Raw genomic sequence first — 12717 nt, 5'->3', positions numbered from 1 at the left:
GAAGGAGTTCTCGATCTAATAAAATAAAAATAGATAATAATACAAAAAGAAATGACCAGATTTTTCATTTATTTGATATGTATCTTCTACATATCTGAAACAGTGATAATGTCTGTATCATATAGAGGGGGGAATTCAGACAATATTTGAATCAAAATAAAGAACACACCTCAGATATGCTTAAATCTGAATATACAAGTGGCAATCTTTTCAATCTTTTGCAAATCTTCGCCCAAACATAAAGTATATGTTTGACTTAACTTTTAGCATTTTGGTGAAAAATTTAAATGACTTAAATTAACGTTTATATACATTTGGAAATACAATATTTGAGACAATAAATTAACACAAATTGACACAGATGGCTTCCTCCTCAGTTTCCAGGGTTTTCTCAACAGTGCATGTGGCTAACCTCTGATGTAGTCCTGCTTTGTTCCTCACTGACACCTTTATCACACATTTGTAATTGTACTTGTAAGTATTGTACTTGTAAGTATTGTATTTGCATGTATCAATGGAAGAACAGCACCAGAGCATTGTTTTAGAGCCTCCTCAATAATAAATGCATTATTTGCAGAAAGATTAGATCAGATAGATTTAGATGAGGCTAAACAAAAGCATTCAAGTTGACATAATGAGCAGAGAACTTCCCTCTGATTTCACCACTGAGATGTCAAGAGAAATCAGGTTCAATCTTAAGAGGCACTCACAACAATTTTCATGACCCAATGAAATGCAAATACTGTATTAGGTCACAATGAAAACTGCACCTGAGAAAAACTTATTCTCCTACCACAGGACAGGTCTTTTTAATATGATATGATAAAAGCTCTTCAATTGTTAAGTATCTGAATAAAATATAAATGGTCGCAACTGGAAGACTGAAAGATATTTTCTAGTGCAGTGGTCGACAACTATTCTGCCATAAGACCTTACATTATGTAAAATAAACACATACAGTATAGGTTCCTAACTTCTGGTTATTAGACCAGCCTCACCAAGGCTCACCTGTGATTGTCAATAGTGCATTTTGTCCCATCGAGACCGTTTCAAACAAACCGGGTGAAAAGTCACCCAGTGGAAAACATCTTAATGATGTCATTTTCTGGTTGTAAACTGTTTTTCTGGTTGTGAAGAAGACATAAAACCAGATTTTCAACTAGTCTCAGCTACAACCATGTAAAGATGCATTTTTTATGACGAGATCATGATGTCAAAGTAAATCCGTCATATGTTGGTTGTTATCTGGTCACATAACAACCAGGCAGACAGCTTTTTCTGGTTACCTTCGTTAACAAAACGTTTTTATACAACGTGACCATAAAGTCATAAAAGATGTCATACTGACCACATTGCAAGAGATCATGAACTAAGTTGTGCATGTTTTCTCCCACAATGAGTTAAACTTTATACACACAGAAACACAGATTCCACACTGGGAAACATCCGAGACATGACTTGCGGCTACAATGAAGGGCTTTTGAGGATAACATCTGCAAGCGGGACAAGGGATACAATTGCTTTTTGAAACACAAACTACTCTGTTTGTTTTTTTAGGTCAATGTTCTCAACCTTGTGACTTTCTTCTGGCACGCAGTTGATGATATAATATGTAATGGTTCATGTGCTAGCCTCCACGATCAACCAGGCCGAGACTTAGCCCTGCCCTCTCCACTCTCACTTACAACAATACTGTCAAGTTAGAAATGTCAACGATACTATCAAATTACAATATGTACAGTACAGTACATCCAGGTCCAACCACCCATTGACTCTGGTGGGGTCTTTCAGTGCTGTTTGACCAGAAACTAAATCCTCGGGATGGGTCTGAGCAAGTCTGCTCTCCAGGGAAGCGGATGTCATTCCTGGAGGAGGGTCTCCCTCCAGTTGAAGCTGTGGTTGGGTCCATGTGTGAGGGGCAGGATGGGCGGGTCCACCAGCTGCCAGACCCCCGTGGCGCTCTGCTCCTCGCAGGTACAGAAACCCAGGTAGGGGATCTACAGGAGGGAAAGAGGCTCTCGTCAGCCGCAATAAAGGCAGAATGAAAGTTAGGAAGTGGGGTGGAAAGGCAGAGGGGGAGAAAGAGAGAGAGACAGACAGACAGACAGACAGACAGACAGACAGACAGACAGAAACACAGATACAGAGAGATAGGCACAGTGTGAAAGTAAGAGTGAAAAAGAGTGAGGGGGAAGACACAATGAGATCAAAATAAAATATCACATTGAGCAAAAAAATAAACTTCAGCTGACCTTCCTGATTACTTGGATGAAGTCCTTGGAGGTCTGGGGGCTGCGGCCCTGGAGCTGTCGCGTGCAGGCCTCCAGGGAGGAAGCATGGGCCACAATCAGTATGTTGTTTCCTATAGAGTGAGAGATGAGGGGATGAGGGAAGGGAAGAACAACAAGGACCAGATGAATCCCAATGTCCATCCCACACAAGATGTTTCTGTATCACATCTGAGATTCAAATAGTATTGGTTTTCTTTCAAATGCCATGAGCATTTGATTGAGCCTGTCTAGCGTGGAGTGGGAGATGAACAGGGTTTGCACTTTGGGGATTATTCCGTTGATTGAGGTGTATTACCGGTATCTGAGCAGTAGAAAGAGACCTCTTTAATAAGGTCAAACCACACCATTGCGCCAGGCAAGCTCAATCGAGCACAGCTAAAGGATTTGAAAGATAAGTACTAATTGAATGCAGGACTGTTTTTTTTATACACATCCCATCCACAGCAGTGACTGAACCCTGCATCATAATTACCCATGTTTTTGCAGTCAGACAGAATATCTTTGGTCACTTGGTAGCTCCGGCTCATGTACGTGTCATAGGACTCCGACACGCTAAGTTTGCTTATCGGTATGAGAGGTCTGTGGGAAGAAGGAGTGAGAACATGTGAGACAGAGGCATGGCTGAAAAGGCTCCGGCCCCGTCCAGCAACAACCCTTAGCCCCTACCTTTACCACTTTATGTACGTAGGTCAGAAGCAATTAAATAAGCATAGGCAACATGGTAGTAGCTCCATCATTTTCTTTGATAGGCTTAATGGAATGTTAACCATATTATTTGTACATATCTGGTTGTCTTTATACCTGTGCCTAGGCCCAAGGTTAAGGGGACTAGGGGTTGTTTCTGGATGGAGCCTAACTCTGCGTTTACACATGGAAGCGGCATCGCGCGGTGAAACATCGGAAGCCATTCACCTTCAATGGAAGGAAAGCGAGAGAAGCGGAGAGTGGGCGGGGGACCGTTGAGCGATGCGAGCATGGGCGCGGGAGCTGAAAAGGGCAGGACTAAAGCTGGGGAAAGCAGAATTTTCATCAAATCCTCAGTGATATGGGGAAGCGACTGACCAATCGAATCTCACCATAGCTTCCAACCCCTACTGGATTGGCTGACAATGGCTGTTAATACGTAGCACAACCTAGCTTGCTTGCTAGCTTGTTAGCACACACGAGGGCGAGGCTAGCGTGGCTAGGCAAGTGCCACTTGTATAGTGTAAATGGCCAGTAAGAGTACAGTATGGAGGTGAACCAGGAAACAGTCTTGCCTGTATCACCTGTATGTTGTGTCAACACAGAAGTGGGATGCAGCCAGGTCTGTGGGAGGGATCCAGGCAGGAAGAGAGCTCCCAGAGATCCACTTGGTCCACTCGAATAGCCCTGGCTCCACTCTGATCTTCAGCTTGCCATCCTGCTGCAGACCTGCAAGGGGAGACAGAGAGGTGCATAAGCAAAAGAGCAAGACTGCAGCCTCTGCTACACACACCAGCCCTGTCCAAAAACAACCCCTAGTCCCCTAGCCACTTAGGCAGATCTGAAATGATTAGATTGAAATGATTAGATTGAGATAAGCAATTTGGAGGCAATTTCCCTTAGCCTATCAGAAGGAAAGGGAACTACTACCATATTGGCTAATCTTATCAATCCCCTCTCAGATCTACATAAGTGCCTCGGAGGAAAAGGTTGGACCAGAACACATGATATGCTCTCAACTATGTTCATTGACAACATTTCAACCACTGAAGGGGCAATCCACAGTTGAAACAATAACAAAGAGTTATCCAGCCCCACTGTTTCAGGATGGGGCTGGAGAAATGTAACCATGTTCTAATGGATGCAAGAACTGACCATCCATTATATCAAATTATAGTTTTAACTATGTTTGTAGGCTATATAGTGTATTGTTACATTTACTTTGTTTACAAACAATGGAGTGAAAAAAGTGTATATTTTGGTTCTGATGGAGTACAACAGTTGCTAAACTCATGAAGCATTTATAAATTAGATTGTTCTCGAATCAATGGGTACATACAATTCATTTATAAGTTATATTCTTCTAGAATCGATGGGTACATATCATTCATTTATAAGCCCCAAAATGGTTGTAGCAACTGCAGATCGCCCTTTTAAGTCTTCATCAGGGGTTAGAGAGGCGAACATAATCGATAAGGCATTTTATCCTAAGCAGGATTTGTGGTGGCAAGTAACTACATGCTGGTTACCTTTGAGGATGTTATGAGCAGTCTGGACACAGCGCAGAGAAGGCGAACAGTACACAAAGTCTATCACTGTGTTGCTCTCCAACAACGCCTGACCTGCAACACAGACAGACAGATAGACAGAGGAATAGATTGTTATCACGCTGTAATGAAACATTAAACATGGAATTGGGCAGATAACATAGCCTACTACTATATGTTGACAACCACATACCCACTATTCGTGCTTGTGTGGAACCAAACACAGTGATGGGGGTGTCCATGTTGTAATCTCGGTGTCCTCCATTCCACATGGGCAGGCTGACTGGCATGTTCAGGTTAGTGCGCACATATCTACCTGTAGAACAGAACACCACATCCCAGCACACTGCTGTTATGGTTTCAAAACCTACAAACAATACTGCCGTTTTATCGATCCAATCAAAACATCAGATTCATCCAACTCAAAATGTATGACTCCTTTGAAAGCACACTTGCTTTTAGGATTGATGCGCGATGTCTAATATTAAAGAAGTCTCGAGGTATTGCTCGCCTGAGATAGTGTGGTCTACATCTTATCATAAGGTACTCTATCTACCAAGAGAGTTCTCACCTATATTATTCGTAGCCATCTATTTACCACCACAGACCGATGCTGGCACTAAGACCGCAATCAGCCAAATCTATAAGGCCATAACCAAACAAGAAAGTGCTCATCCAGAAGCGGCACTCCTAGTGGCCGGGGACTTTAATGTAGGCAAACTTAAATCAGTTTTACCAAATTTTCACTAGCATGTCACATGTGCAACCAGAGGAGAAAAAAAACTTTAGACCACCTTTACTCCACACACAGAGATGCATCCAAAGCTCTCCCCCGCCCTCCATTTGGCAAATCTATCCTCCTGATTCCTGTGTACAAGCAAAAACTAAAGCAGGAAGTACCAGTGACCCACTCAATACGGAAGTGGTCAGATGACGCGGATGCTACGCTACAGGACTGTTTTGCTAGCACAGACTGGAATATGTTCCGGGATTCACCCAATGGCATTGAGGAGTATACCACCTCAGTCATCGGCTTCATCAATAAGCGTATCGACGACGTCGTCCCCACAGTGACCGTATGTACATATCCTAACCAGAAGCCATGGATTACAGGCAATATCCGCATCGAGCTAAAGGCTAGAGCTGCCGCTTTCAAGGAGCGGGACACTAATCCGGACGTTTATAAGAATCCCACTATGCCCTCAGAAGAACCATCAAACAAGCAAAGCGTCAATACAGGATTAAGACTGAATCTTACCACACCGGCTTTGACGCTCGTCGGATGTGGCAGGGCCTGAAAACTATTATGGACTACAAAGGAAACCCAGCCCACTGAAGCGAGCCTATCAGACGAGCTAAATGCCTTTTATGCTCGCTTCGAGGTAAGCAACACTGAAGCATGCACGAGAGCACCAGCTTTTCTGGGTGACTGTGTGATAACGCTCTTGGTAGCCGATGTGAGCAAGACCTTTAAACAGGTCAACATTCACAAAGCCACGGGACCAGACGGATTACCAGGACGTGTACTCAAAGCATGCGCGGACTAACTGGCAAGTGTCTTCACTGGCATTTTCAACCTCTCCCTGACCGAGTCTGTAATGCTTACATGTTTCAAGCAGACCACCATCGTCCCTGTGCCCAAGGAAGCGAAGGTAACCTGCCTAAATGATTACCGCCCCATAGCACTCACGTCGGTAGCCATGAAGTACTTTGAAAGGCTGGTCATGGCTCACATCAACAGCATCCTCCCGGATACCCTAGACCCACTCCAATTCGCATACGACCCCAACAGATCCACAGATGACGCAATCTCAATCGCACTCCACACTGCCCTTTCCCACCTGGACAAAAGGAACACCTATGTGAGAATGCTGTTCATTGACTACAGCTCAGTGTTCAACACCATAGTGCCCACGAAGCTCATCACTAAGCTAAGGACCCTGAGACTAAACACCTCCCTCTGCAACTGGATCCTGAACTTCCTGACGAGCCGCCCCCAGGTGGTAAGGGTAGGCAACAACACGTCTGCCACACTGATCCTCAACACCGGGGTCCCTCTGGTGTGTGTACTTAGCCCCCTCCTGTACTCCCTGTTCACCCACGACTGTTTAGCCAAACACGACTCCAACACCATCATTAAGTTTGCTGACAACACAACAGTGGTAGGCCTGATCACCGACAATGATGAGACAGCCTATAGGGAGGAGGTCAGAGCCCTGGCCGTGTGGTACCAGGACAACAACTTCTCCCTCAATGTGATCAAGACAAAGGAGCTGATCATGGACTACAGGAAAAGGCCAGCAGAACAGGCCCCCATTAACATCGATAGGGTTGTAATGGAGCGGTCGAGAGTTTCAAGTTCCTTGTTGTCCACATCACCAACGAACTATCATGGTCCAAACACACCAAGACAGTTATGAAGGGGGCACGACAAAACCTTTTTCCCCCCAGGTGACTATTATATATGCATAGTCACTTCACCCTTACCTACATGTACAAATTACCTCAACTAACCTGTACCCCAGCACACTGACTCAGTACCGGTACCCCCTGTATATAGCCTCGTTACTGTTATGTTATTGTGTTACTTTTTATTATTTTTTATGTTTTACCTTAGGTTATTTGGTAAATATTTTCTTAACTCTTCTTGAACTGCACTATTGGTTAAGGGCTTGTACTGTAAGTAAGCATTTCACGGTAAGGTTTATACTTGTTTTATTCGGCGCATGTGACAACTAAAGTTTTATTTGATTTGACTCTGCTCACCTTTTGAGTCAGAGCACAGTGAAAGCCAGTGTTTCCCAAACACCACATCCATCCGCTCACCATGCCGACAGACAAACAGCGTCCGCTTGGGCAGCCATGAGTGATTGCTACCGACCCGAAGCACCTAAGAAACAATACAGTGAATTGGGGCATCAAATCCATAACATTTCCCAACATTTTCAAGAATTGATCAGTACACCAGAAAAACAGCTTTTGTATTGGAGCAAGGTTATTATAGTTTTGTGTTTTATATTCGTTTTTATTTACATTAGATTATATTTTTTTATTAGAAATTCAGTTTAATTTCCTTTTCAGACCTGATTTGCTCATTTTAATTTAGTTATAGTTCTATACAAATATTTATATTTCATTTTATATTATTTAGTTTCAGTTTTAGGGGTGGCAGGTAGTCTAGGGTTAGAGTGTTGGGCCAGGAACCAAAAGGTTGCTAAATCAAATCGCCGAGGTGATAAGGTAAAAATCTGTCGTTCTGTCCCTGAACAAGGCAGTTAACCCACTATTCCTATGGCGTCATTGTAAATAAGAATTTGTTCTTAACTGACTTGCCTAGTTAAAGAAAGACTAAATAAAAAAATAAAAAATTGGTGTTAGGGACAGAAAGCATGCGTGGGAGGCTAGGAGCCATTGGTGTTGTGTAGTGTTTTGGGGATGTCATTTCTTGCAACCGAAGGCAGTAGTACAGTCGTGGCCAAAAGTTTTGAGAATGACACAAATATTAATTTCCACAAAGTTTGCTGCTTCAGTGTCTTTAGATATTTTTGTCGGATGTTACCATGAAATACTGAAGTATAATTACAAGCAGTAATTCAGTAAAGGCTTTTCTATTGACAATTACATGAAGTTGATGCAAAGAGTCAATATTTGCAGTGTTGACCCTTCTTTTTCAAGACCTCTGCAATCCGCCCTTGCATGCTGTCAATTAACTTCTGGGCCACATCCTGACTGATGGCAGCCCATTCTTGCGTAATCAATGCTTGGAGTTTGTCAGAATTTGTGGGTTTTTGTTTGTCCACCCACGTCTTGACGATTGACCACAAGTTCTCAATGGGATTAAGGTCTGGGGAGTTTCCTGGCCATGAACCCAAAATATCAATGTTTTGTTCCCCGAGCCACTTAGTTATCAATTTTAACTTATGGCAAGGTGCTCCATCATGCTGGAAAAGGCATTGTTCATCACCAAACTGTTCCTGGATGGTTGGAAGAAGTTGCTCTCGGAGGATGTGTTGGTACCATTCTTTATTCATGGCTGTGTTCTTAGGCAAAATTGTGAGTGAGCCCACTCCCTTGGCTGAGAAGTAACCCCACACATGAATGGTCTCAGGATGCTTTACTGTTGGCATGACACAGGACTGATGGTAGCGCTCACCTTGTCTTCTCCGGACAAGCATTTTTCTGGATGCCCCAAACAATCGGAAAGGGGATTCCTCAGAGAAAATGACTTTACCCCAGTCCTCAGCAGTCCAATCCCTTTCCCTTTTGCAGAATATCAGTCTGTCCCTGATGTTTTTCCTGGAGAGAAGTGGCTTCTTTGCTGCCCTTCTTGACACCAGTCCATCCTCCAAAAGTCTTTGCCTCTCTGTGCGTGCAGATGCACTCACACCTGCTTGCTGCCATTCCTGAGCAAGCTCTGTACTGGTGGTGCCCCGATCCAGCAGCTGAATCAACTTTAGAAGACGGTCCTGGCGCTTGCTGGACTTTCTTGGGCGCCCTGAAGCCTTCATCACAACAATTGAACTGCTGTCCTTGAAGTTCTTGATGATCCGATAAATGGTTGATTTAGGTGCAATCTTACTGACAGCAATATCCTTGCCTGTGAAGCCCTTTTTGTGCAAAGCAATTATGACGGCACGTGTTTCCTTGCAGGTAACCATGGTTGACAGAAGAAGAACAGTGATTCCCATCACCACCCTCCTTTTGAAGCTTCCAGTCTGTTATTCGAACTCAATCAGCATGACAGAGTGATCTCCAGCCTTGTCCTCATCAACACTCACACCTGTGTTAACGAGAGAATCACTGACATGATGTCAGCTGGTCCTTTTGTGGCAGAGCTGAAATGCAGTGGAAATGTTTTTGGGGGATTCTGTTCATTTGCATGACAAAGAGGGACTTTGCAATTAATTGCAATTCATCTGATCACTCTTCATAACATTCTGGAGTATATGCAAATTGCCATCATACCAACTGAGGGGGCAGTCTTTGAAAAATAATATTTGTGTCATTCTCAAAACTTTTGGCCACGACTGTACATAAATTCTAAAGTCAATCTCAATGTGACTTGGATTTAATAGGAATAGCGCAAAGACTGGTGCAAAAAAATATGGTGGAAGGATTCGTTTTTGTTTTCGTTTACTATGATAACCTTGATTTGAAGTCATTCTTCAAGAATAATAAGAATCCTGCTGCATATCATAACCAGGAATTTTTCCTGATCAGGATTAAACGCTAGGCACTAGTTATCCTGGCTAGTAAAAGCTGTATGGTTTAGTTGAAGAAACTTCTTTCTGTTCTTTGGAAAAAGTGCCAGTACCTGCATGGGATGACAGATGAGGCTTGAAGTGGGTGTGTCCCCAGGGCTTGCGTTGTCGAGGCGACGGCTGTCCAGCAGCCCATCGAACAGGCCCCTTTCCCTGCTCTCTTTGTCGGAGGGTGCAGAGCAATTGAAGAAGGAGTGTGATCTGCACAGGGTAGAAGACAAGAGTTAACACACATACTCAATACTACTCATTCATCACTACTGACTACTGAGCAGAACTCTCCATGCTCTTTTACAGTGTTCTGGCCCTGGGTACGGGTCAATTCCAATTCAAGATGCAAACAGTTCCTTCTGGATTGACTGAATTGAAATGTAATTGACCCCTGCCCCTATGTTCTGGACCCAGGACTGTAAGTAAGAAGTAAGAAGCACACCAGGTGTGTAAGTAAGAAGCACATTCTGAGGGCTCACCCGTGGAAGACCCAGGTGTCACACTCATCTGCCCGGCTGACGTAGTTCTCAGGCAATAGGCCGGACAGCCCCGTCGCCAGGGAGGACCCGTAGACCCAGCCCTCGCTGGTGTTTTTCTGCTCCAAGGGAGACGTGAAGACAAAGTCACCCAGGACCAGCTCCAGCTCGTCCTCATTCTGAGGGGCGTAGGGATACATCACGCGCAGCGTCTGCAACAGAGGGAGGGAAAGACAGAGCTTGAGCACACCAACGCTGTATACAGTACAAGGCAAGGCTATAGGTCTAAATGGGCAAGCTCGTAAAGGGCCACTGTGATATTTACAGCCGTTTCTAAATTAATTATACTGTATATTCCCATTGATTCTTGAAGAATATCACTTCTTATAAATGCCTCATGAGCTTGTCTTGTAGAAGGTACAAGGTCCATGTCATGGTGTTGATTAGTAGAAAGTACAAGAGTAGTATTGAATGTGAAATGAAGGTGGACAGGGTTTGCGTCAGAAAACAAAGTGGTTATTATTACCTCATGATTGGCAAACCGAATGTCCCGGGAGAAAAGGACAGCCAGCCAATCACAGCCTAGCTTCACCTCGATTCCCTTGGCCAGCTTTTCCAGGGAGGACAGATGATTGGTGGGGAAGTAGTAGGCTAACGTCACATGGAGCTGCTTCTTATGGGGCTCTAAATGGACATCTGAGACAGAGAGAGGAGCACGAGTGAATAAAGGTAAAGAATATAAAGAAAGTAATTTCTGTGGGGCAAACTACTACGGTGGTAATCTAGTTCAGCAAATGATAGAACTACAAACATCTACAGCCTGGAGCAAAATGTCCCAATATTTTCCAAACAATCTTTTTTGACGTGTTATAATCCACCATGCACAATTTGAAATGAAGCTCCAAACTGCCGGTGCTTTATGGTGAGGATAATCTCTTTAGGATTAAGCATTACAGTCAGGGCCGGCGCCAGAACGAATCAGTTGGACAAGCATTTGATTTTTATTCACAGGCACATCCTGTGTGCTTGTGCGCAAACACATTTTGTTAATGGGAGTTATGATAAAGACCATACACTCTTAGAAAAAAAGGTGCTATCTAGAACCCAGAAGGGTTCTTTGGCTGTACCCATAGGAGAACCCTTTGAAGAACCTTTTTGGTTCTAGGTAGAACCCCTTTGGGTTCAATGTAGAACCCTTTCCACAGAGGGTTTTACATGGAACCCAAAAGGGTTCTACCTGGAGCCAAAAAGGGTTTTACCAGCAACCAAAAAGGGTTTTCCTATGGTGACAGCCGAAGAACTGTTTTGGAACCATTTTTTCTAAGAGTGTAGGCAGCTCGTGAGTTTCAATTTTGGGGAAGCTTACAATTTATCCTACCATTTCAACCTATCTGCGTGCCATATAACTATATGCCAATGCAGCAGTAGGCCTATAACTTCCATCATCACCTAAATAAAATACATATACCTAAAGTCGCAAAAAAGTGGAAAATATCCTGATGGAAATTCTGATTCTTTCAATCACATTAATATCTCTGCCTCCCTTTCTATCTGTCTTGACTTGAGCTATTGCTAGTGAAATGCAACATTGTACCAACTCAGCAGGTTGGCGTACTCAGACGCGAACGCTCCCTTAATGTTGTCAGGACAGAGAAACCACACACATGCTCATTGCTCACATGGAGCACTCCAAACAAAAGACAGTGAAAAAATTGACAAAACTCCTAAACGATGGTTATGAAATAAACCAAAGCGTTTTTTTACAAGTGTAGCAGGTTGTGAACTCTGCAAACAACGTTTCCACTTCGAGAATGAGAATGGTAAATTACTGTAATACATGCATTAACCGAAATGAATGTAACCAAATGACAGAGATGAATGGTACATTTACTAGGCCTACTGGTTACATATGTAATGTTGAACTGTCAAAAGAAACAATCAAAGGACAAACAATTCACACAATGAAACAATGACTGTGCAAGATTTGGCGGGAGACACCGGAGAACATTCTGGAGTGCTGAGTGCATGTATTCTGGAGAGAGACGCCCATATCTTCGCCACACACCCAGCCCCTTCTTCTAGTCTCAACATTTTATACTCAAGACACATTATCTTCACACATTTTAGATGCTTTTCACTGACAGCCGCAGCTCAATAATCAGTTAGGCCTATTGCCACACGCTATGCCCAAATTGCTGCCTATACACTTGTGATTTGAAACAATCCATAGCAAAAACAATTTTAAGAAGATAATGATCCTCTGTGGCCAAGTCAAGCTTTCTGGTAAAGTATTTTTGAATGATTTTACTTAGACAGGAGTAATTATATAATTTTGTCAAAACATCAGTTTACTTTAGGGGAAGCCAGCATCCGAACAGTGCACTGTGCACCCGTCAACTTTCCTTTCTGATTTTCAAGTGGATGAAACCAAAGAACTGTATATAATGGCGAGATGCCCATGTCTCCG

At 43.4% G+C, this 12717-nt stretch overlaps 1 protein-coding gene across 2 annotated transcripts in view; it reads right to left on the bottom strand.

The window, feature by feature from the left end:
- Positions 1 to 52: 52 nt before the first annotated feature.
- The window catches only part of LOC129822094 (ubiquitin-associated and SH3 domain-containing protein B-like), a 39376-nt gene continuing 26711 nt past the window's right edge, over positions 53 to 12717 (bottom strand). Inside the window, exons 5-14 of one of the 2 annotated variants that reach the window (XM_055880034.1) lie at positions 10777 to 10946; positions 10254 to 10462; positions 9837 to 9984; positions 7349 to 7412; positions 4716 to 4838; positions 4505 to 4597; positions 3560 to 3704; positions 2764 to 2870; positions 2253 to 2362; positions 53 to 1997 (exon numbers count right to left, since the gene is read on the bottom strand). In XM_055880034.1, the coding sequence (XP_055736009.1) occupies positions 1860 to 1997; positions 2253 to 2362; positions 2764 to 2870; positions 3560 to 3704; positions 4505 to 4597; positions 4716 to 4838; positions 7349 to 7412; positions 9837 to 9984; positions 10254 to 10462; positions 10777 to 10946 (1307 nt within the window). In that variant the 3' untranslated portion in view covers positions 53 to 1859. Of the gene's footprint in view, positions 1998 to 2252; positions 2363 to 2763; positions 2871 to 3559; positions 3705 to 4504; positions 4598 to 4715; positions 4839 to 7288; positions 7413 to 9836; positions 9985 to 10253; positions 10463 to 10776; positions 10947 to 12717 lie in introns of both variants that reach the window. The other variant, XM_055880033.1, reaches the window with a different exon arrangement.

The sequence above is a fragment of the Salvelinus fontinalis genome, chromosome 24 (assembly GCF_029448725.1).
Source record: "Salvelinus fontinalis isolate EN_2023a chromosome 24, ASM2944872v1, whole genome shotgun sequence".
Lineage (NCBI taxonomy): Eukaryota > Metazoa > Chordata > Actinopteri > Salmoniformes > Salmonidae > Salvelinus > Salvelinus fontinalis.
The sequence above is the reverse complement of the archived record's forward strand: the minus strand, read 5'-3'. Positions and strand labels throughout refer to the sequence as shown.